The sequence below is a fragment of the Platichthys flesus genome, chromosome 19 (assembly GCF_949316205.1).
Source record: "Platichthys flesus chromosome 19, fPlaFle2.1, whole genome shotgun sequence".
Classification (NCBI taxonomy): Eukaryota; Metazoa; Chordata; class Actinopteri; order Pleuronectiformes; family Pleuronectidae; genus Platichthys; species Platichthys flesus.
In genome coordinates this window covers 5,430,029-5,451,360 of record NC_084963.1, presented here as the reverse complement: position 1 = coordinate 5,451,360, position 21,332 = coordinate 5,430,029, and the positions used below count along the sequence as shown (strand labels likewise).

The 21,332-nt window shown below is 41.1% G+C and overlaps 2 protein-coding genes across 4 annotated transcripts; one reads left to right on the top strand and one right to left on the bottom strand.

Moving 5' to 3' along the window:
* Positions 1-4,284: 4,284 nt before the first annotated feature.
* On the top strand, positions 4,285-12,994 carry slc26a1 (solute carrier family 26 member 1). Of its 2 annotated transcripts, none has more exons than XM_062413444.1 (8): positions 4,285-4,403; positions 8,755-9,238; positions 9,329-9,532; positions 9,627-9,873; positions 10,018-10,249; positions 10,359-10,542; positions 10,812-11,099; positions 11,491-12,994. In XM_062413444.1, exons 1-8 carry the CDS (start codon positions 4,339-4,341, stop codon positions 12,067-12,069), a joined length of 2,283 nt encoding a protein of 760 aa, XP_062269428.1. In that variant the 5' UTR covers positions 4,285-4,338; the 3' UTR covers positions 12,070-12,994. The 2 variants fall into 2 exon arrangements, with proteins under 2 accessions (XP_062269428.1, XP_062269429.1); XM_062413445.1 differs by lacking the exon at positions 4,285-4,403 and adding an exon at positions 6,397-6,699.
* Positions 12,995-15,112: 2,118 nt separating this feature from the next.
* Positions 15,113-20,595, bottom strand: LOC133975560 (progestin and adipoQ receptor family member 3-like). 2 transcript variants are annotated; one of them, XM_062413540.1, is made up of 7 exons: positions 20,340-20,595; positions 19,800-20,046; positions 19,413-19,575; positions 18,509-18,664; positions 18,133-18,330; positions 17,889-17,979; positions 15,113-17,237 (listed from the first exon to the last, which is right to left on the bottom strand). In XM_062413540.1, exons 1-7 carry the CDS (start codon positions 20,377-20,379, stop codon positions 17,095-17,097), a joined length of 1,038 nt encoding a protein of 345 aa, XP_062269524.1. In that variant the 5' UTR covers positions 20,380-20,595; the 3' UTR covers positions 15,113-17,094. The 2 variants fall into 2 exon arrangements, with proteins under 2 accessions (XP_062269524.1, XP_062269525.1); XM_062413541.1 differs by having other exon boundaries at positions 20,430-20,595.
* Positions 20,596-21,332: the final 737 nt, after the last annotated feature.

Here is a 21,332-nt window from a genome sequence, read left to right as displayed (position 1 = left end):
GCCCACTAGGGGACAGTAAAGCTCAAATCAAACTCACTGTTGCACTGACATGTGACTAAAGTGGATTTAGACCATGTGGGAGGAAAATGCTAAATTCACTCAGCTTTAATATTTCATTATGTCTCCAACACCTGAATAAATAACTGCAATGGTGACACTTAACATTATTAAATATACTTTTTATCCAAAAAGAGTTAAAGGATAGATTTAAATCTCAGTTTACAGATCAGAGTTATCTCTAACAGACGACGCGTGGATCCAAATGTAGATGCAATGACAGACTTGATAATAAAAACAGACTTACAGGCAGATTGATTGACATCCTCTGTGTTCCGGTGGCAGTCACACAGGAAACCACACAGGAAGATAAGCACATGATCCCATAAGGAGCTGGGGACAGTGGCGGGTTTATATACATTATACAGATATATGTGAGTGGGCCGGGAATTTCCGGTGACGGAAATAGGAAACAGGTGAAACATGGTGGGCGGATGCAGATCGATGTGTCTGAGGAGATGAAGAGATGCATCCTGGGAGAGATGAGCCAAGAAGCGCTGAGCATCCGACCGTGTTGGTCTCACTCTCTGTCACAACATCGAAGGCGTGAAACCAACCAACCCACTCTGTCCTCACCGAGATCTGCAGCTTTATCTCAGCGTCTGTCGACACCTCGGCCTCAGAGAACAAGAGACGACTAACGTTCTTCTGACGGAGCCTCGATACCCTGCTTCAGAGATGAAGAGATAACTGAATGTCTTCTTACAACATGTGACAACTTTGAATAATTCACCAAAGTCATGTGTTTGCTGTGTGTGATGGAGATGATGAATAAACAGAGCATTTGACTCAGAACGCTGTAAATGGATTGATTTCTGGATCATGTGGACATTTTTGGAGTTTGAGTTTCTACCGTTCAGAGGAAACTGAGAGAAGAATTAAATTAAAATATGACAAGACTTTTGGAACAAATTCCAAGTAAATTAATAAATAAACACATCTTTAAATTAAAGAGAGAAATGTCAATTAATTTACACTGTGAAAGCAGTGATCCCCCAAAATAAAATGTGTGGCCATCTTGCTGACTTCATGTCATATTGAATAGGTTTAATTTCAATGCGTATAAGTTTCTACCTTTGTTTCCTAATCTTGGATACAATTTCAGGAAGGTTTAATAGTTTAGATGGTTATTGATGCTGCTATTAATGTCTTGATAACCTGTTTTACGTCGGCCACATAATGTGCATGACACAATAATAAAAATCAATAAATCAAAAAACAATCTCGCCATTTTAGGTGATTGGATTTATTACGCTGTGTGGGCCTAAGCACCATTTTTATCAAGCCTTTCTTATTGTTGCCGGTGGCAGGTGGCGGTTACACACCAAGCCCCTCATCAGGAAGCCAATTTGGTGACAGCAAACATGATTATCCCCGTCATCTCTCCCTTGGCTGAAAAATAACTTTGAGCTCATTTGCTGGTTTGATTGGCACTGACCCTGAGTCTGTGGGCCATTAACCAATCAGGGGGAATCCCACAGGAGGAATTCATTACTATGCGAACCCTTTGAAAACTCACCAGCTCCAACACTGAGCATGAAGATCTTACCAGCTCTGCCTCAGTGTCAGAGCTGGATGCGGGTTTTCTAAAAGCATCTTGGCCTTAGATTCATCTGGAGTTAGCATCTAATTATTTTTAAACTCCACCAGCCGCAGATCCAGTGGTTTTAAAATCCTTCTATGGGCTGCTGGAAATCAGTCAGTCATCTGACAGCGTGATTCCAGTGTAATCAGCTCATGAGTTGTAAAAACAACTTAGTTAAGGATTGAAAAATGTGATTCCAGAGGATTTATGACTTGTCTCCTTGTGAAGGTTTGACGTTAACATCAGTCTGGACATGTTAGATGGTGATCATGGAAAAACTTGAGTTTTATTGGAACTGAAAGGGTTGATCAGATGTAGATTTACCAAATCAACAACTAACTTCTTTCTCTTGTGAAAAACAGAATCGATAGAGAACAAGCTGAACCTTTATGTTGTTTGTTCAAGTGAGTGAACTTTTGAAAGTCCATGCGTGCATTACTACGCCAAAGTCTTTGACTCAAAAGAGCAAATGTTTTTCTCATTCTCCATGAAAGAAAAAACACACTCACAAAAAAAATATACAAATACTCAAAAAGTACAAATAATAAAGAACATCAAGGAAAAGGAAATAGGAGCCCAACAATCCCCCAGAGCATCACTGACCACCCATCATCTCTATATAACAGATTCCTTCTCTCCATTAACCCCAGCAGTCGACAACCCTAAATACACAATGTTGTCGTTTTCCCATCTGGACAAAGGATTCGGCAAAAACCTTGAGATTGGACAGAACAGCTCCTCCTCGTCTTCCCCTCGGGTTTTCTCTTCTTGGTGATGAAACACTTCTGCCACAAGATGTCACTGAAGAGCAGTTTGGTCTTTTTTTTATTATTGCAGCAAAACTGGATTTAAAATACATGTGGAAGACCCAAAGAGTCCGACCTATGACTGTAAATATTGTAATACTATACTATCTCTTTCTGTATATCAAGGGTTCACTGCATTAACAGTCAATGAGGCATATTATGTTAATTATTATTAAAGCCACAGTTATAGCTCATAAAAGCTTAATGACTGACTAATGGCTGAGTTCCATTCAGCTGAAAGGATTTCAAAGGAACTGTTTCTGTTTGTAAGGAGGAAAAAATGCCAAAGTAAAAAACAGTGAAATGATAATGAAGAATATTTAACATTTGAACTTTAAATCAAAAATTCTGCAAGCGAAATAAGACAAGAGCTCAAATAAAATGGAACTGATAAATAAAAATAAACACGAATTTCCTGACCTAATTTTTTGTTTGAATGTATTTGTCAGTGTTCAAGATCAATCCTGTTTTTCTATTCTTTTAAAATGTACCTGCATGACACAGACTCTATATAAGATGTTTGTGCTTCTGATTATAATTTAACAAAAAACCTAATGATCAGTTGACGTGGGACACGTTCTGAAAAACTGGATCTGTCACTGATTTGTGCACTTGAGTCAACAGGAGGATCTCTTCATACCTAACCTCACTAACAACTCTTCAACCACATCTTCACCTTTCAGGATCCGTGTGACGAAAAACAACAACCTGGGCAGGATGTGTGTTTTGTAATCTGCCTTAAACATTTACGCTCCTTGACAGGCAAAGAGATTTACCGTCAACTAAGTGAGTTATTAAGTCAAAGACGGGCCCCTGGGGACACCGTGTTTTGGACAGACTCCTTGAAATCCCTGAGAGAGGTTGAAAGTGAAGGTTATTGAGACGTAACTTTGGGTTTCAAAAGACAAAGCTGTGTTGGCGAAGGTCTGAGGAACAAAAACAAGTATGAGGGTTGATTCTTTCTTCTTTCTTGGCCTATTTAATATATCATATGAAAAACTTTAAAATATGCTAAAAACAGATTGATCAGATCTTAATATGGGCACCAGGTTGAACTGTAATCAGGTTAAAATCACTTCAAAAGGGAAAAGGTGCTGGATGACAATTCTCATCAGAGCTCCTCATGTTTAAATCTTAATTTAGATTCAGACTGATCTCTTTTTGACTTTTTATCCATACGTTTTGCGGAACACGTTTTCTAAGTAGTGAAGTTTGACTGGTGGTTAAATACACAAACGAACAACATGAAATTATGGAATCGAACTGCAGCAGGAACAAAATGTCGTGACATATCTTTTGATGACACCCACATGTTAGCAGACAGGTACAAAATTGTGCATCTAACATCTAGAATATATTACTATAATAGTATATTAATATGTCTGAAGCATATTGACGTCTACTGACAAATTCAAGTCTATTCATTTTCAGATTTCCTGACATTTCCTTTTCTTTCGTTGCTCTATTTTGTTCTCCACCAACCACAGAGGGAGCAGCGGGGCAGAGTGACAGTGGATTTTGGAAAATGTGACCTGAGACATAATCTCTGCGCACACGCACACACACACACACACACACACACACACACACACACACACACACACACACACATACACACACACTAGCAGGAGTAAAATCCCCATAGCAACCATCATCCACAGCCATTGCCCCACCTCCCTCCCTCCCTCCCTCCCTCCATCCATCTCTTCTCCTCTCTCCCCTCCCCCTCCGCTTGGCTCCAATCTGCACAAATACAAAAAAGAATGAGCGAGAGGGAGAGGGGGGGCGGCTCCCATCATGCTTTGCAGAAGGAAGCAGGAAGAAGCAAGATGCAGACAGTGTGCACAGTGGAGCACAGTGGTGAGGAGGAACGCAACACACTGGAGGTGGATGAGGACGCACCAGTCAGGGAGCGATGGCCGACGTTGCCTGTTCAGGCTGCTCCTCCTCTCCGGGTGAGTTCTCCACCATCTGACGTGCTTTGAAACCAGGAAACTGATGGATGGAGTTTTATGGAGCAGACAGATGGAGGCAGCCGGTGGATTTAAAGGGGCAGAGCAGTAATCCCCCCCCCCCCCCCCCCCCCTCCCTCAGATGGAGCAGGATGAGTGAGCGAGGGATCAAACAAGGTGATAGGCCGGACAGAAACCAATAAGGTCACGTGATAAGTTTTTGATCAGCAGGAGGTGTCTGTGATCTTATAGTGCTTTGATGAGGTCACGTCCACCGCCACCTCACAATCCAATCTTAAGTGAGTGTATCAGAGGGAGATAAAGACGTTAACGGTCACAAGTTCACACCAACACCGACAATAACACCATTCAGTCTAAAATAATACACACAAGGACACACACAAAAACACATACAAACACACACACACACACACACACACACACAAACACACACAAACACTCTCGGTGAGACTGTCATACAAAACCAGCTCATTTGTATGTTTATATTACACAAAAACATTTCCGACACATGCATCTTGTCTGAGCCTTACATTTTTAATAAAATGAACATAAAGATAATAAACTATATATATTTTACTAAAATAAACAGATAGCACTTTATTTATAATTTGTTCGTACCTATGTACCTGACTGCAGCCACCAATAGAGGGCAAATTATAAATTACTATACCATGATCATGTCATAAAGGAGTAAGTGAACGCATCACTGTTCATAAACATTGAGTTTCCTGACTACCTGTTTATGCTGAGTAATAAATTGGGCTTAGTGAACATCAGGTCTATACAAACATTCCTCTGAGGTCTGATCAGCCGTACACCTGAGCTGATAGTGAAGCTATCAGAGGAGCTCCGGCAATAAAAAGCTCCGAAGTCGCTTGGGGATTATAGTGATTCAGTGCAGTCGGTTCACTTTTGAAGGTTTTGTGTTAAAGATTCACTCACACACACACACACACACACACACACACACACACTCGACCCCAACACCTAAAATCCTTTGTTTGCTCTGAGTTAACGTCACAGACTCACTGAGTTCTTATCAGAATTAATAATATTTACTGAGATTCACAGGTTGTTTCTATCATGCTGCAGATTTTCACATTGTTAAATTCATTTTCCTACGTGAAACAGACACTATTTATTATAAAGATCATGTTATATTCAGCATGGTTTTATATGCTTTATTTTACTATGATCACTGTATCTACACATTAGATAACAATATATTTTTAAACCCAACTATGCTCATTGACATTTATTTTGTCAACTCTAAGGCATAATCTAAGAGTTAAATTTTGATTAAATGTGTATTGATGTTGCAAAATAACTGTGGTTGAACGACAAAAGTAGAAATGTGAAAATACACGTTGAAAAGTTCTACACATGTGAGAGTACTGTAAAGTTTCTTATCGCTCTATATTAAGAGATTATTAGGTTGGACTTCGGAATTTCCTTCTTAGAAACTTATAAGAAACCTTTCTGCAAACATTTTACCTGGACGTGTTTTAATCTTTTTCAAGTCACAAATATTTTGTATGTCCACATTAGGTATAGAACTAAACACTTGAAAGTGATAGTTCACCCCCAAAATTAAAGTTCCCTCATTATCACCTCACCACTACGCCGATGGAGGTGGTGGGTTAAGTGTTGGAGTCCATAAAGGAGTTTCAGGGGTAAAACAGCATTCCAGCCAAATGAAATACAATTGAATGGTGGCCACTTTTTCAAACATAAAAAACCCTGTGGGATAGTGGTGAGTAGATAATGAGTGAGTTTTCACTTTTGGATGAACTCTCCCTCTAGGTCCCATCTGATGTGGGGTCTAGATTTGGGTCGTTTCCCTGCACTTCACACAGATTACATAGAAATGTCTTCACTAGTTGCACCACAGACACAAGTCTTATCTTCTGTTTGCCTTGTAGCTCACTCTGTCAACAGGAAGTATTTAAAGAGTATAAGATGCTGAACATTCAAGTCTGTGCTCATTTCCACTCTGTAAACATGATCACAGGCAGGTCCCACCCACTGCCGGTGAGCGAGCCAATAGGAAGCAGTGTGAGGGTGAGAGAAGCGAAGGGCTGCTCTTATCTCACTAATTATCCTTCAGGGATCCCATTCATATCTGCTGCTGTCTGAGGGACGTGAGAGAAAGAGGGAGAGGGAGAGGAAAAGAAGGAGGGAGAGAGTCAGAGAGGGAGAGGACGTTTTCTTTTTTAACTGATTTCTTTAACTTGACACATCAGAGACTTTGCATTGTCTCTGTGGTGTGTCTCTGCAGGTGAGTGCGTCATCACACTTTACTCACTGGGACAATGTGTGTTGTTACAGTTTGGATTGATCTGTGGCTGATGTTGGTTTCTGTGGCCACTGGAAATTTTAAAATTCATCAAAAGGAAAGTTTAAAAGTTGTTGTGTTGATGACAGGGATTTGCTGCAGGTGAACAGATGTCTACAACATGGAGCTGGACAGATCGCAGTATTTATTATATCAAAATTTAAAAAAATCACATCATTGGATCAATAATTATCACATTTATTGTCACATTTCATTATTTGTGTTTCAACCGAGAACAAAGTGCATCACTAAAATGAAACAAATGATTCAAATACAGAAGCGTATAAAAAATATATTTTTGAATCACTGATAAAACATGAATATATTACAGATTTTTTATATTATATCTTTATTTTATTTTTTTCCTATGTGGAATAGTGACTTCAGTTTGATTTCACAGATTCAGCATGTGGAAAACTTAATGAATGAATGTATGAATCATTTTTACTTTATATATTATAAACTAAAATTGTAGTTGATAAAGAAAAAGAAAAGAAGCTACTGCTGTGAAATGAAAGATTTTAAATCACTTTTGTTTTAAAAAAAAATTACCCTAAATAATGATGATATAAATGTTATTATAGGAGCTCAGGATTAGTCAGCTTCCAGTCACAAGATGTGTTTTTACGATGACGCCATAGAAACATTTACATATTAAGGTGCCCCTTGTAACTTCAGGTCGTTTGTTAGACACGGTGAGGAGCTTTTCTATCACAGGATTAAAAGCAGGACATTGATTTGAAACAGATCAGAGATGCAGCTTTAATCAATTCACTGCTGTCCACGCCCGACACATGTGTAAATTAAAGGCTTTGGTGCAGAGTGGTCCTAAGTGTAACTCCTGTTGTGTTTGTCCGTTAATCAGATGTAATTTCTCTTCTTCTATTGAGAGAAAACCTTGTGTAGTCGCGCCAATTCTATCTGTTTGTGTTGAACACAAAAACAATGTAGTTATTGTGCTCTTGCAGAAGTTCTTTGATTTTGTGCTTTACGGCTCGAAGCTGCACAGGCTCATTGTTTGTCACCTGTGGATTCCATCGGTTATAAAGTCAGGTTGGGATTTATAACACCCACATGAACACAGACTCTGTTTTAATTTCTTCTAAGGGCTTGTTTCTATGCACAGTGAATGATTAGTGAACAAAGAAACTGCCGGAGTCTTTATTTCTGTAGTGAATAAAAAACACAGAAGGACGATGAAACATATTTACAGCTGATCTGATTGAGGTTTACATAATTTCTCTTTATCCCTCTGACACATCAGTCAGGGAGAGTTTTCAGGGCTGCCACAGGAAGTGTAAATCAGCCCGTCTGTGTTGTAGTGATGGTCGAGGATGATAACATATCATTTAACGTGGTTATGTCACGTTAGACACAGCTGTGACACGGAGGCGTTGCTCACATGCTTTCATTTAGTGACGTAGTGTCTGTTATGGGTTTTAAACACCAACTCATCATGTTCATGGTGTCATCATCTGTGGAAAACAGAACTTAGACCTTTATAAAACACTGTGTTCCTGTGTGAAAAATACAGTTTGTTTTAAGTTGTCATGTCCCAGCCACTAACATGAGCTGTTTGCAGATATTCACTGAACTCCGGATAACCCCCAGGGATGTGTTCTCTAGAATTTGCCGCAAGCCACTTAGTGAGAATGCAGAATATTGCCCAGAGAATTCACCATGAGAGAGTGGGTTTTTTGATGATGTTTAAAACAGCCCCTGAATTGCCTTCACTTTAGGGAAGCTGCTGTGTCGTCCATCTTTATATACATTTCATAATTTCAAAGGTTCCCAATTTTCTGCAGTAGAAAGCACAGAAAAGCACCCTTGAAAGCATGGAAAGAACATACTAGCTAGCAAGGCAAGCTAGCCGTTCAGAGGAATAACAAAACCGTTAAGAAGCAAATATAAAAGTGACCCGACAGGAGTTAACAGCCTGAAGGCATCTCCACTAATAATTCCTTTCCATTGCCTTTTTCTGTCTTTTTTGCCTTCTAGGAGCACAGCTGACAACTTTGTCCACCTCCTCTTCCCCCTCCCATCTCCTTGCTGCCTCCTCTTCCTGCTAAAGACCATGGAGGACGTCACCAAGGTCCCAGAAACCACACAGGCCTGGCCACCTCTCCTGGAGCGGCGGGTCCGCCAGCGACCCTCCGCAGTTTCACTCCTCAAATCCAACCTGAAGAAGGGCCTGACCTGCTCCGTGCCCAGGGTCCGGTCCACCCTGACCGGGTTCTTCCCTGTGGTGCGCTGGCTGCCTAAGTACAAACTCAGAGAGTATGTCTGGGGCGATGTCATGTCCGGGCTGATTGTGGGTATCATCTTGGTACCGCAGGCCATCGCCTACTGCCTGCTGGCAGGGGTGGAGCCCATCTACGGCTTATACACCTCATTTTACGCCAACATCATCTACTTCCTCATGGGGACGTCCAGACATGTTTCTGTGGGGATTTTCAGCCTCATGAGCCTCATGGTCGGACAGGTAAAGGGATCAGACCTAAGTGAAAACCTGATGAATGAAATGTCGAAGGGGAATAAGCAGCATCTGTTGATCATTGGTGTTTGTCTGCAGGTGGTGTATCGGGAGGTGTTCCTGGCAGGTTTCGACCTCAGTGAGGATTCCAAACCTCCGGGTCCTGATGTGTTGAACGGCTCAATGGGCGTTAACCTCACGGCGGGTGTGCACACTGTGGAGTTAATGGGCCTGCAGTGCGGGAAGGAGTGTTACGCCATCAGTATCGCTGCTGCCGTCACATTCATAGCAGGCGTCTACCAGGTAAAGTTGAATCTCGATTTTACTGTCAAAGAAACTGGTATTTAAAGGCATCTCAAAGCACTTCAGATTCTTAGTCTTTACATCCCCTCACCAGCTCCTGATGGCCGTGTTTCGGCTAGGCTTCGTCTCTGTCTACCTTTCGGCCCCCATGCTCGACGGGTTTGCCACAGGAGCTTCCTTCACCATTCTGACCGTTCAGGCTAAATACCTGCTGGGTCTCAAGATTCCACGGTACCAAGGCTACGGCACGGTCGTCGTCACCTGGATCAACATCCTCAGCAACATCCACAAGACCAACCTGTGTGACCTCATCACCAGTGTCATCTGTATCTTCGTAATGGGTAACTGACTCTCTATTTTAAAAATTTCCCACCAGATTCTCAGTCACTTTATCTCCTTTCATTAATGATTCTATTTCCAAAAATAACCTGGGAAGTTTGTACATTTCTTGAATATGGAATAACACTACATATTTTGATTCCTAGTGGGAGCTAAAGAGATCCAGGAGCGCTACAAGGATCGTTTAAAGATCCCTCTGCCGACTGAGCTGGTGGTCGTGGCAGGAGCTACACTGGCCAGCCATTTTGGTGATCTCAACAGCCGTTATGGCTCCAGCGTTTCCGGTCACATCCCCACAGGGTTCGTCCCTCCCCAGGTGCCCAGCTTTACTCTGATGCCACGGGTGGCCCTCGATGCCATTCCTCTGGCTGTCATTAGGTACTGCAGCACTGATTAAAACTCAAGTTGCAATATGATGTCTTAAATGTTGATGTTTTAAATTCTTGGAAAAATCCTGAAATGGAAACAAAAACGTTTTATCTTCTAGTTTTGCCTTCACCGTGTCGCTGTCTGAAATGTTCGCAAAGAAAAACGGCTACACGGTCCGTCCCAACCAGGAGATGCTGGCCATCAGCTTCTGTAACATCATCCCCTCCTTCTTCCACTGCTTCACCACCAGTGCAGCACTGGCAAAAACCATGGTGAAGGATTCAACGGGCTGCCAGACACAGGTGAATGAAGATGTGAAAAATGGTCATATCCAAGTGGTTAAAGCTGCAAATGTAATAATTTCCTGAAGATCCTTTAGTTGACAGCATGTTCTAGCTTTCCTGTGCAAAGAGGACGGGTTCGGTCTTCTTTGAAGCCACTTGTGCCGTCTCAACAATCAGAGCAGCAAAACCTACTGTATTTAAACTGTGGAAGGTGCTCATCATTAAATCTTTCTCTCCTCCATTTCCCTCTATGTTCGTCTCTCCCCATTTCTCTGCACCTTCATCAGGTATCAAGCCTGATCAGCGCCCTGGTCGTCCTTCTTGTCCTCCTCTTCTTCGCACCTTTTTTCTACGCCCTACAGAAATGTGTCCTCGCTTGCATCATCATTGTCAGCCTTCGGGGGGCACTAAGGAAGTTCAAGGACGTCCCGGCTAAGTGGCGCGCCAGCAGGGGGGATGCGATTGTGTGGCTGGTCGCCATGTCGAGCACCGCTCTGATCAGTGTGGAGCTGGGCCTCCTGGTTGGCGTCGTCTTCTCCATGATGTGCATCATCTATAAGACCCAGAAACCAAAGGTGAGAAACTAAAGCCTGGTTTTTGAAAACTAATACCAATGACAGTAAATAGTAGAAAGTATTGAGAATGAATTGTAGATCTTGCACACTAGAACTTCCACCACATCAGAAATGATTTGTTGATATCAATTACTTAAGCTGTATTCAGACATGAACTCTGGGAAACTCTCTGGAGTAAGCCTTTCACACATAAAGATCTCAGCAGAACATTGTGGAGGGCAGGGTTAGGGTTAGAACATTATTCGTCCTCTCATTTTCCAGAGCAACTGACTCTGACATTTGCTATTCTCACATAAAGCCCCACTGGAACATTTTTGAGGGAAATGTGTGGAGTTCAGTGAAAGACTAATATCCGTAAACTCTTCTAATCTAATCTGATGTCCTTTGACAGGTCTCTCTGATGGGCCGGGCCAGCGACACTGATCTTTACGAGGATGTGCTCGAGTACAAGGACCTCCTGCCACCAGCGGGGGTTCAGGTCTTCTGCTTCCAAGCTCCTCTGTACTACGCCAACAAGGACTCTTTTCTCAAGTCGCTCTACAAAGCTGTCGGAGTCGAGCCTTTCCTGGAGGTGACCAGGAGGAGCAAGGCAGAGAGAAAAGCCAAGGAGGTTTTCTTGAAGGAGGCCAAAGCAAACGGGGATAAATCCAACGGAGATGTGGTTATTGGACTCGTCCAGAGAGAACTGGAGTTCCACACGATAGTTTTAGACTGCTCTGCCGTCCCTTTCATAGACTCAGCAGGGCTGGCCGCGTACAAAGGGCTAGTTAAGGAATATAAAGAGATCGGGGTGAGCTTGCTGCTCGCCTGCTGTAACACCTCCGTCATTGATACCCTGAGGAAGGGACAGTTCTTTGGAAAGGATGACAAAGACATGAGCAGCTCGCTGTTTCATACAGTTCACACTGCAGTTCTTTATGCAAACAGTGGAAAGCTCCTAGGCAATAGTGCCATTGAGGCTGATTCATAATGACAGTGCAGTGATGGACATGTTCCTGAATTAACCGTCTAATGTTCAGAGGTGGAAAGTGTCGAATTTAAACTTGTACTGACTTTGTTAGAGTTTCTCATTTAGTCTGACTTTGTATGGAATTATTTTGTATAAAATCTTGCTTTTCATCCAGCTTCTCTGATTCAAGCTAACAACATGTTAACTTGTCTTCAGATCGAGAGTCACCTCTGGGCCGGTAGCATCAAGCTGGCACCGACTGGAGAAGGGTTCATCACCCAGTGAACAATATCAGTCACCCTGGTGGTGGAGTGCAGAGGCCCTTTAATCTCTTTAAGTCCCAATATGGGCCTCAATACTTTCTAAAAGACTAATTCAACTTTTGGAGAAGAAGCATTTCTTTGTGCTACGATGTGATTCTTCATCTCCAGTCTGACACCGACGGAGCTTTGTTTTCAAACTGTGTTTCTTTACAACACACTTGTACTCTGGCCCTGTTTCACAGTTTTATGATCTGTTATATAAATATCTGGGATTTATATACGTCTGGGAGCGAGTGTCAGATGCTGGAGGAGAACGACTGGTGCTTCATGATATGTCGATTTTTGCTGAGTTGACAAAAGGAAGCAGCTGATTGAGACATTTTCTCTGTTCAACACTTTTCATCTGCCGTTTTAATGTGATGTATAAAATGGAGATTTAAGCAGTTGAATTTAAAGGATTAGTTTTTAACTTTGATCGTCCAAAAGACGAGCAGGTCAAGTGGCATCGTAACAAGATGTGGATATTCTTGTTTGTAACTTTTGAAGATTAACATTTTGTAATTTCATACAGTTGTTCTCTCGTCATACATTTCTGTGTATTAATTCAAACAAAGTGTTTGAATTTCAACAAAACTGCCTTCATGTTCAGTACTTGAATTAAACTGAGAACATTTTTAATGAACCACTTGTGTCTTTGACTTCATTTTGTTCAGGGTAAGGGTAAGTTACTGGATATAAAAATGGACGACGTGTCTCCACTTCCTCCCACAAACCAGAAATTAAGCCAAAATATTCTGGATATGATGCTGCCATCTTCCACGTTAGGAGCCTGAGTTAACGCAGACAACATAGTTAAACTCAAGTCGTTAAAGACGGCCAACTGTTTGCCAGAATGAGGATTAGTGTAGAGAACCTGAGCAGCTTCACCAGGCATCCCTGTTCTGCTGCGTCAGGCTCCACACAACTACATGTGTTGGTCTGTGATGTAATCACAGACATTATGTACAGACACAATCCTCATAATTTAAAACCCTGACTGTCGGCTTTATACAAGTTGAGTGGTTTTAAATTACAGCACTGCAGCAGGTTGTATTTTAGCTTATTTCACTGGCCCCTCGTTTAACTTATTAACTGTAAACATTGAGAGTGAAATGTTTGTCTCAACCCAGATTATCAATGATTAAATAAGTTAACATGTGCGATAGTGTCACGCTTGAATCACGACTACAATAAATGGCTAACAGCTGTGCAAGCAGGGTATGTTCTTTTCTGAATTTTTACAAGTCACAGAGAGAATATTAAACTGAAGGGTCTGTAGATGATTAACTTTTGGCGACGGTAGCTCAAAGATAAGATAATGGTCTGAAAACAGTTTCCGACAACAACATCATGATGTAGCTATGAAGTCACGTAAAGTACTTTTATATTGTGTAGTACTGTGTTAGCTCTTACAACCAATAAGACTATAGAAAGGACTTACAGCTTATTTAGAAGAGCCATTTATCTGTAAGCACATGGTATACATGACGACAGGATGACGAGATTAGTTCAATAATGAAATATTATTAAAAGTTAGTATAGCCTATTGCAGTATATGCAGCACATGAACATTCATTATCACACGAGGAGATGGTTTATCATTTTCTGACATAATTATCATATTTCAGGAACCAAATAAGATGGCAGAGACTCTAAATGATAGAAATTAAATCATAATTGTTTTGCCCCACTTAAATAAAGCTGACATGAGCATTATCCACAATAGAGAAGAGGAAAAGAGGAGGTTTTGATGAGCATTTGGTTTTGCCTTCAATGTGTTGAGTCATCAGGAGGCCGCTGAGTTCAAAAACCATGTAACTTACAACAATTATTATTTAAGTTGACTGAACAGAAAACGTTCCACAAAGCAAAAATACAAGTTTGTTTTTTTTAAACCTAAACTTTTGCACGTTTAACCTGAAATTGCTGCATAATGATTACACATCCTCTGTTACTGTTTTCAGTCCAGTGTTCTGTCACCAGCAGCCAAACTCAAACAGCAGTTCCACACCATCGTATATAGAACTGTGTGAAAGTTGACAGCAGCGTTTAGTTGAACTGAAAGTTTTCATAACTGAATTATAAACAAAGCTGTGTATATTTACATGTAACTTTCAATGTACCCACAATAATTACTTAACATCAGCAGGAGGAGGAGGCTTGTAGAAACAGCTGTTCACAGCTGTGTGCCTCTGTCTCTCTGCTGGGGACGGTTCTTTCCCTCCTGTCTGTGGAATTAGTGCAGCAGGCGAGCAAGGAAAATGTATAACATTCATGTTTGACTTATCATATGAATCCATGATAAGAAAAAAAACTATTTAGAAAAATTTATATAAAACGTTTTTTTTCCATGTTAAAATTTTAGTATAGAAGTAGAAATCGATTTATATAATAATAATAAACGATAATAGACCCTTTTGTGAGTGATTTCTGTTTAGTGACTCATGACAAGAGAAAGAAGAGACGACGAAGTGGAGCACGCTGAATGTTCATTGGATGTGTGAGTGTGTACTCATCTCTTCAACAGTGGTTATATGCACACACGAATATGCAAAGGGCCAAACAGGGAATCTTAGATTAACCTGATAAACATGTTGTGCAGGTTAAGTAGACGTTGTACTAAAATGTATGACGTATAACGTAGCAAGCCACCTGGGGGCGATCAAGATGGTTTGGCTTCCATTTTGGGGGCGTCGTCATGTCGTCCATCTTTAAATGCAGGTGAGTGGTTCAAGTTATCAGAAAACAAACTCACTAGTAAATTATTTTCCAGCATTCTTTATTCATGTGAAATATTTAAAAAATATATTTTCAAAGAGGCACTGAAATAAATATCATACATCTCGTTAAGTCAGCGCCGCAACACACACAAGCAAAAATAAAACAATCAAAAGGTTCATTCACGTAAAAGATCGAGCAGCTTGTGATCATCAGGCGGCCACGTCAAAATAAAATATACACACACAAAATATAAAGAAGGCAAATTAAAGTCACTTCTCTCAGCACCTGCATGTTCGCTGCATTTTCCAGCAATAAGTGGAGTCGTCCTGATATTCATCGCTTAGGATTAAATCTCACTGGGAAGGAATAAAACACATACTGGCCTTGGGTAACAGGAAAGAGGATTCTGATCATTTTGTTCTGGATTATGTTCTTGATCAAACACAGATTGTAGGAGCGTGTATACAGTAAAAATACTCAAAACAGTATAAGGCAAATGATTCACAGACACGGCAAAAACTAGATGGAAACAGATACAAAACATGACATTGAATATTAGAGCCCAACCGGTTTGTTGTTTCGCCGATAGGAGCCTTTCACAGACATATCAGTGTCAACATTTGTTTGTCGGTGTGAAAACGTTAATTTTGTAGAAGAAACAATGCAGAAAAGATTTGAATTTATGTTTACTTTTCACCTAAAAGTAAAATTCATATAATACCTTTGTTTGTATCGTTGTTACTAGTTAAAATAAAGATTATGGTTAAACTATAAAATATCAAAACCTCTGTCATAAGGGTTTGATAGTGACATTTAAAAAATAATTGAAAATTTTTTAAACCTTTATCAGCCAATAAATCGCATCGGAATGTCAGCATTGACCACTAAAAACCCACATCGGTCGGGCTCCATGAAATATAAAAATATGGAAGTGTAATGCGTTACCTCAACAACTTAACGCAGGCCTTATTTAAACATAGGCATCAAGTAGATGATCATTTTCCTCACACTCAGTCTTTATGAGGAGTTTATGGCAGATGAACCTCAGGTGTGACAAAAACTACAGCTGATTCAGGATTGTGCCAATAACCGAGCTGACATGTGGCCGTTCGCCTGCTCACTGACATGTCAGCAAAAACGTGACTTCCATGAACCCCGGGCTCAATCAAAGGTCCTTTCACAGAGCAGAACGTTAATCGCAGAGTGATATGTTTTTAATTGAGCAGTTTCTTTAAACCACCTTCTGTCCAAATGAGTACTTCAGTTTTATTTTTGTCCTTAACTGACGGCTTATTTGTTCAAAAGACAAAAGGTTCCAAGAGTTTGTCAGTTCTGAACCTTGTCAGTTGTGGCAGAGTGATTCTCTTCCGCCCTTTAACTATTTGTTCACAAGCTTCAAATGCTGAATATCCAGTAGTTATGATATTTTCAGTGCTTTCCACCTTTTATCCAGACGTTTCACATAATCTAATCGAAATGATAGATAAACCAAAGTCATAGGCAGCAGTCATTGTTCACAGAGGCCTTAATGATTTGTAAAACGTAATTGTAAAAATCACAGTTGAAACCATCTAGTGGATTATGATGGTCTAGAAAAACATCAAAGCTCAGTTTGTTTCAAGAGATAAATACAAATTCCCACATCATGCATTGATCTAATGGCTACAATGCAACACCAGCGGTTGCTATATATATATTTATATATATAATTAGGGAGAAACTTTGTGGTGCAGCAGAATCCGACAACTTTTATGCCGATTTCACAAGTCATAAGGTTTGATGATTTTGATATTTTACACATTTGTTAGGATAAGTAAAGTCACCTGGCCAAAGTTGGCTGATTGGAGTGAAAGCTAATGGTGCCCCAGTACTGTCCCAGTCTCAGGGCCTCTGCTTAGTGGTTGACAAACCTGTGCTTTCACTGGTTAGACGCTTCTTGATATTTACATTGTTAGTTGAATTGGTTGAATTGGTTGTTTACCTACAATCTTTGAAAACAACACTTTTCCTGATGCGTTTTCACTTAGCTGCTGCTGGTGAGGGCCGGGCAGGGCTGACTGTGTCTGAACTGCATCATGTGCACGGCCGTCTGGTGCCACCAGTAAAACATCACCACAACCAGTATGTGCCACACCTGGTGACTGGCGCCAAGGTAGTTCAGCTGGCCTATAGGAGAGGATAAAAGGACCTTGAGTTGAGAGCTATCTTACAAAAAAAAATTCATAAACAAGTTATAAATCACCACATTAACTGTTTAAAATAAAATGATCCTATTAAAGTTTTTTATCTGTTCTTATATTATGTCCTGTGTCTTCTTATTCAACTGTAGAATCGATAATGTGTTAAACAGATACGCTTTCATTAACACATCATGAGTCTTATCCACTACAGTTTCTGGAAGTATGTGTTTTTTGACCGAGATGAAACTTGAAGAACTTCTTTCTGTATTATTATTTTTTAACATTTTGAATGTATTGGCACAGTTCACTTGAGATAATGTTGCCTTAAATCGCTGAGGAGAAATCTGCCCTGACTTTCTTTTGACCTCAAACCTTCAGATTTCTCTGCTACAGTTTCTCTGATGCGAAGACCTCTAGTGGCGTTGAGGGGATTCGTTCAGGACAGAGCAACAAGGTGGAGAATAAACCACAGAGGGCATTTGTTGATTTTGTTCTTAACAGCTCAACTATATAACTACACGTTAAACTTTGAACTGCATCTAAACTATTGACAGAGCAACGAAGGCCGTTGCTCTGTCAATAGTTTAGATGAAGTTCAAAGTTGATCTTTTCTCACTTGGTTTAATGAACGACTCACCAGGGAAATAGCGTTCAGGGATTTTGGTGACGTAGAACAGGAACGCAGATCCAGCAATCAGGTACATCACTATCACACGAGGCAGGAACAGCTGCACATACAACAACAAAAACAGGATCTGTGTGACTGAACATTCAGGTCAGGGGAGTGAATCATCTACAGTGAAATCAACTGCATGGAAAATCAGCATCCGGTCCGGTCAAATGATAGCGATAATAAAAAACAACATGACCCATTTCCTCACCTGTACAACCTCACAGGTGAACCCTCCGTTGACCCCGACCCAGTGGCAGGCGGGAATCACACTGATGCCAGCCACGGAGCAGAAGATGGCCACACGTATGTGTCGCCAGTCGTTGCTGAGATAGCGGGGGTGGACCTGGGCGCAGAACACGGCGAGGATCAGGGAGAGCACGGTCAGCAGGTAGAGCTGTCGCCAAAACTGCCAGACGGGAAACAAAAAGAGAATATTTACATTCAAATCACAGCCATCAGAGCACTATCAGGTTTAGATCATTTACCAGCCTTATCTTAAAGAGCTGTAATAGTTGTGACACATTTATAAAGGCCAATATTACATCACCGAGGTAGAAATTGTCGCCTTGAGTATTCACACCTACAGCGTTACAGTAGAAAGCGTAGAAGATCCCGGGGACGTAGCAGCCCAAGATGCCAACGGAGATGCCCGCGTAGTCAAGTGCCAGCCAGCGACGGGACGTCTTCTCTGATCGGTGGCAGGCAAACAGGTGATAACCCACTGAGCACAACATGCACACCTGGGAGGAAAACACACAGTAATGTTACATACAACATCCAACCCATCATGTTTAAACCACCTTGTATAGAAGCCATTGTTGGTTTCATCAAGTAAGTCTTAATTTAAGTTTAGCTTTTTTATTATAAGTTAACAAAGTCATGTTCTGACCAATATCACACAGGAACATACCTCAATAAATAATGATTTATAAGGATATTCCAGATACGCATAACGTACGTATATGTGGACAGTTAATGTGATTATAGGAGGAAGGTGAGAGGAGAACAGAGACTACACAACTATATCAACAAGTTTCCTTTTTCATTATCAGCTGCTACACAACCTACAATACAGGCGCGACACAGCTACACCACTACACACAGTGTTGTGGTGTAGCTGTGTCAACACACAGTGTTGTGGTGTACATTGAGATTGCTGCATTTTTCCACTACCCGTACAATAGTTTACACACCTGAGCAGGTGGGGGGGGCCTGAAGGCACCTGTGGCAAGGAATTTAAAACCTCAATGAACCAGTTAACCCACAGGAATGTAATGTAAATCAGAGCGTAGAGCAAACAGCTCTGTGGTAGGTTCTGTACTAGAATCCTAAACACATATATTTAGATGAGATAATGTTTATTCTTCTTGTGAGTAACGTCTCTGGGAGAGGTACATTAAGGTAATTTCTTTAAGTTTGAAGCACACTTAAAACCAAAATAACAAAAGCAACAGATAAGAAAGAAATATAGTCAGATAAAACCATTACCTGGAAGCAGAACAGCCCTATGGCGTAGATGACGTAGTCCTCTCTCTTGGCTCCAGAGGCTGGAAGGGTCGAGGTGACGTCATTGACGCCCAGATAGAAGAAGAGGAGGAAGCCGAGCAGGTGGCTCCAGATATTCACCGTCTCATTGGACATCATGAAAATACTGCAACGGACAAGAAGATACAACAAATTTACACGTGAGCCAAAAATATAACTTTGTGCATAAAAAAAAAGACGACAAAACGTTGGTTTTTCCTGTCCCTGATATTCAGCAGGATACACCTGAGGGCGTATGTGTAATTTGCTGTGGATCAAACACAAATCCAGATCATTTAAAAGTGGTCTTGTTAGGGGACTGTTGGATAGAAATGTAGAATACTTCCTCACCTCCTCAGGCAGAGCTTTGAGGGCAGGTGGGCCCGGTATCCATCAGTGATGAAGGGGTTCTCCTTGAGGAAGAGGGGCACCTGCTCGTAGGTGTACAGTCGAATATTCTGGGGAATCAGCACGGGCCAGTGCTGGTAGCTGCCCAGCTCGATGTAGTTGGCCGACTTCAGCAGCTTCTGGGGCATCTTCAGCAGCATCTTGTTCTCGGCTCCTCTGGTCCAGGTGCAAGAGGTGGGGGAAGCTAAGGCTGAGGGAGTTTGGAGAGATGGACAGAAGGTTAAATAGGTCGGTGTGAGGCAGAAGCACGTTTATAAGTGTTAACACTAACATGATGGGACAGTAGCTTTTTTTTACAGCACAATCCAGATGTGAGATGTAGCATCCAGATGTTTCTACACGTGTTCCTGCCCTTCATCCTCACTACGTAACACCCTCAACTCTCTGGCTGTGAGATCAAACCCCTAAAAACACCACCACAGACACATTGACTCAGAAAACACTGTGTTTCAAGGGGTGGTGGAGCAAAGCTAACATGCTAACCTGCAGCTAGCTGGCGCTGCTCGCGAGCCCTGACAGGCATCGGTGGGACTTCCAGCTACAGACCGATGGAAACAGGGTCACGACGCTCACCATCAGTCGCAGGCCGACCGTCGACGTCCTTGTTCGGGCAGCTGGTCCATGTCCGGCCGGTTAGTTCGCTAACATGTAGTTAAAACCACATTCCAGTCAAAAACAGGTTTTACAACATAACAGCTGCAAAACCTGTCTTCTTCTCCTGCGTTGGCTGTGGCGACATTAAAAATGGTACGTTACCGCCACCTACTGGTCAAATGTAAACTTTTCTAAAAGCATGATAATAATATAAACAATACAATTATTGATGCAATATTTATAACACTACCCTATATACAATTTATTACACTACCGTATTATTATTGTATTATTCCGTTCAATCTAAATATATATTAGATATTTTCTCATTTCAAGGGTTCTTGTAAATTTAGCATATACCTTTAGAAGGATTTAGAATTAGACGTGTAAAGAATGTGAAGAATGTGTTATTATTGTGCTATCGTCTCTCTATAAATTACATGTTTTGTGTGTCCTGTATTGTGGTATAGTTGTGATTGTTACCAATGTGACATAATACGACACTAACTCAAAACTGAAACGTAAACATCGACGCCCATGGTTTTAATTATAGAGCAACTGGTTTGCTGACAGTGGTCGTTTGTATTAAATAATAACCACAGCCTTGCAGATGAATTTCATTTTTATGTTGAGGGAGGATCTGCGGGTCACACACTGTTCAAACGTGTCCCACTGTATTTAAATCAGAGCGTACATGTGTATCACATCTGGAAGACAGCGGCATTGTCATCTGCTCCTGTAGCCTGGATGAAATACTTCAAGTCCTTCTACTGGTAAACAGACAAGCATTTTTAAACATTTTAAATCAAATCCTCAACTTCAAGTTTCACTTTAAGTGGTTTTTGACTGTGAAAAGTTTCCTTGTTTGACAGTAACATATTA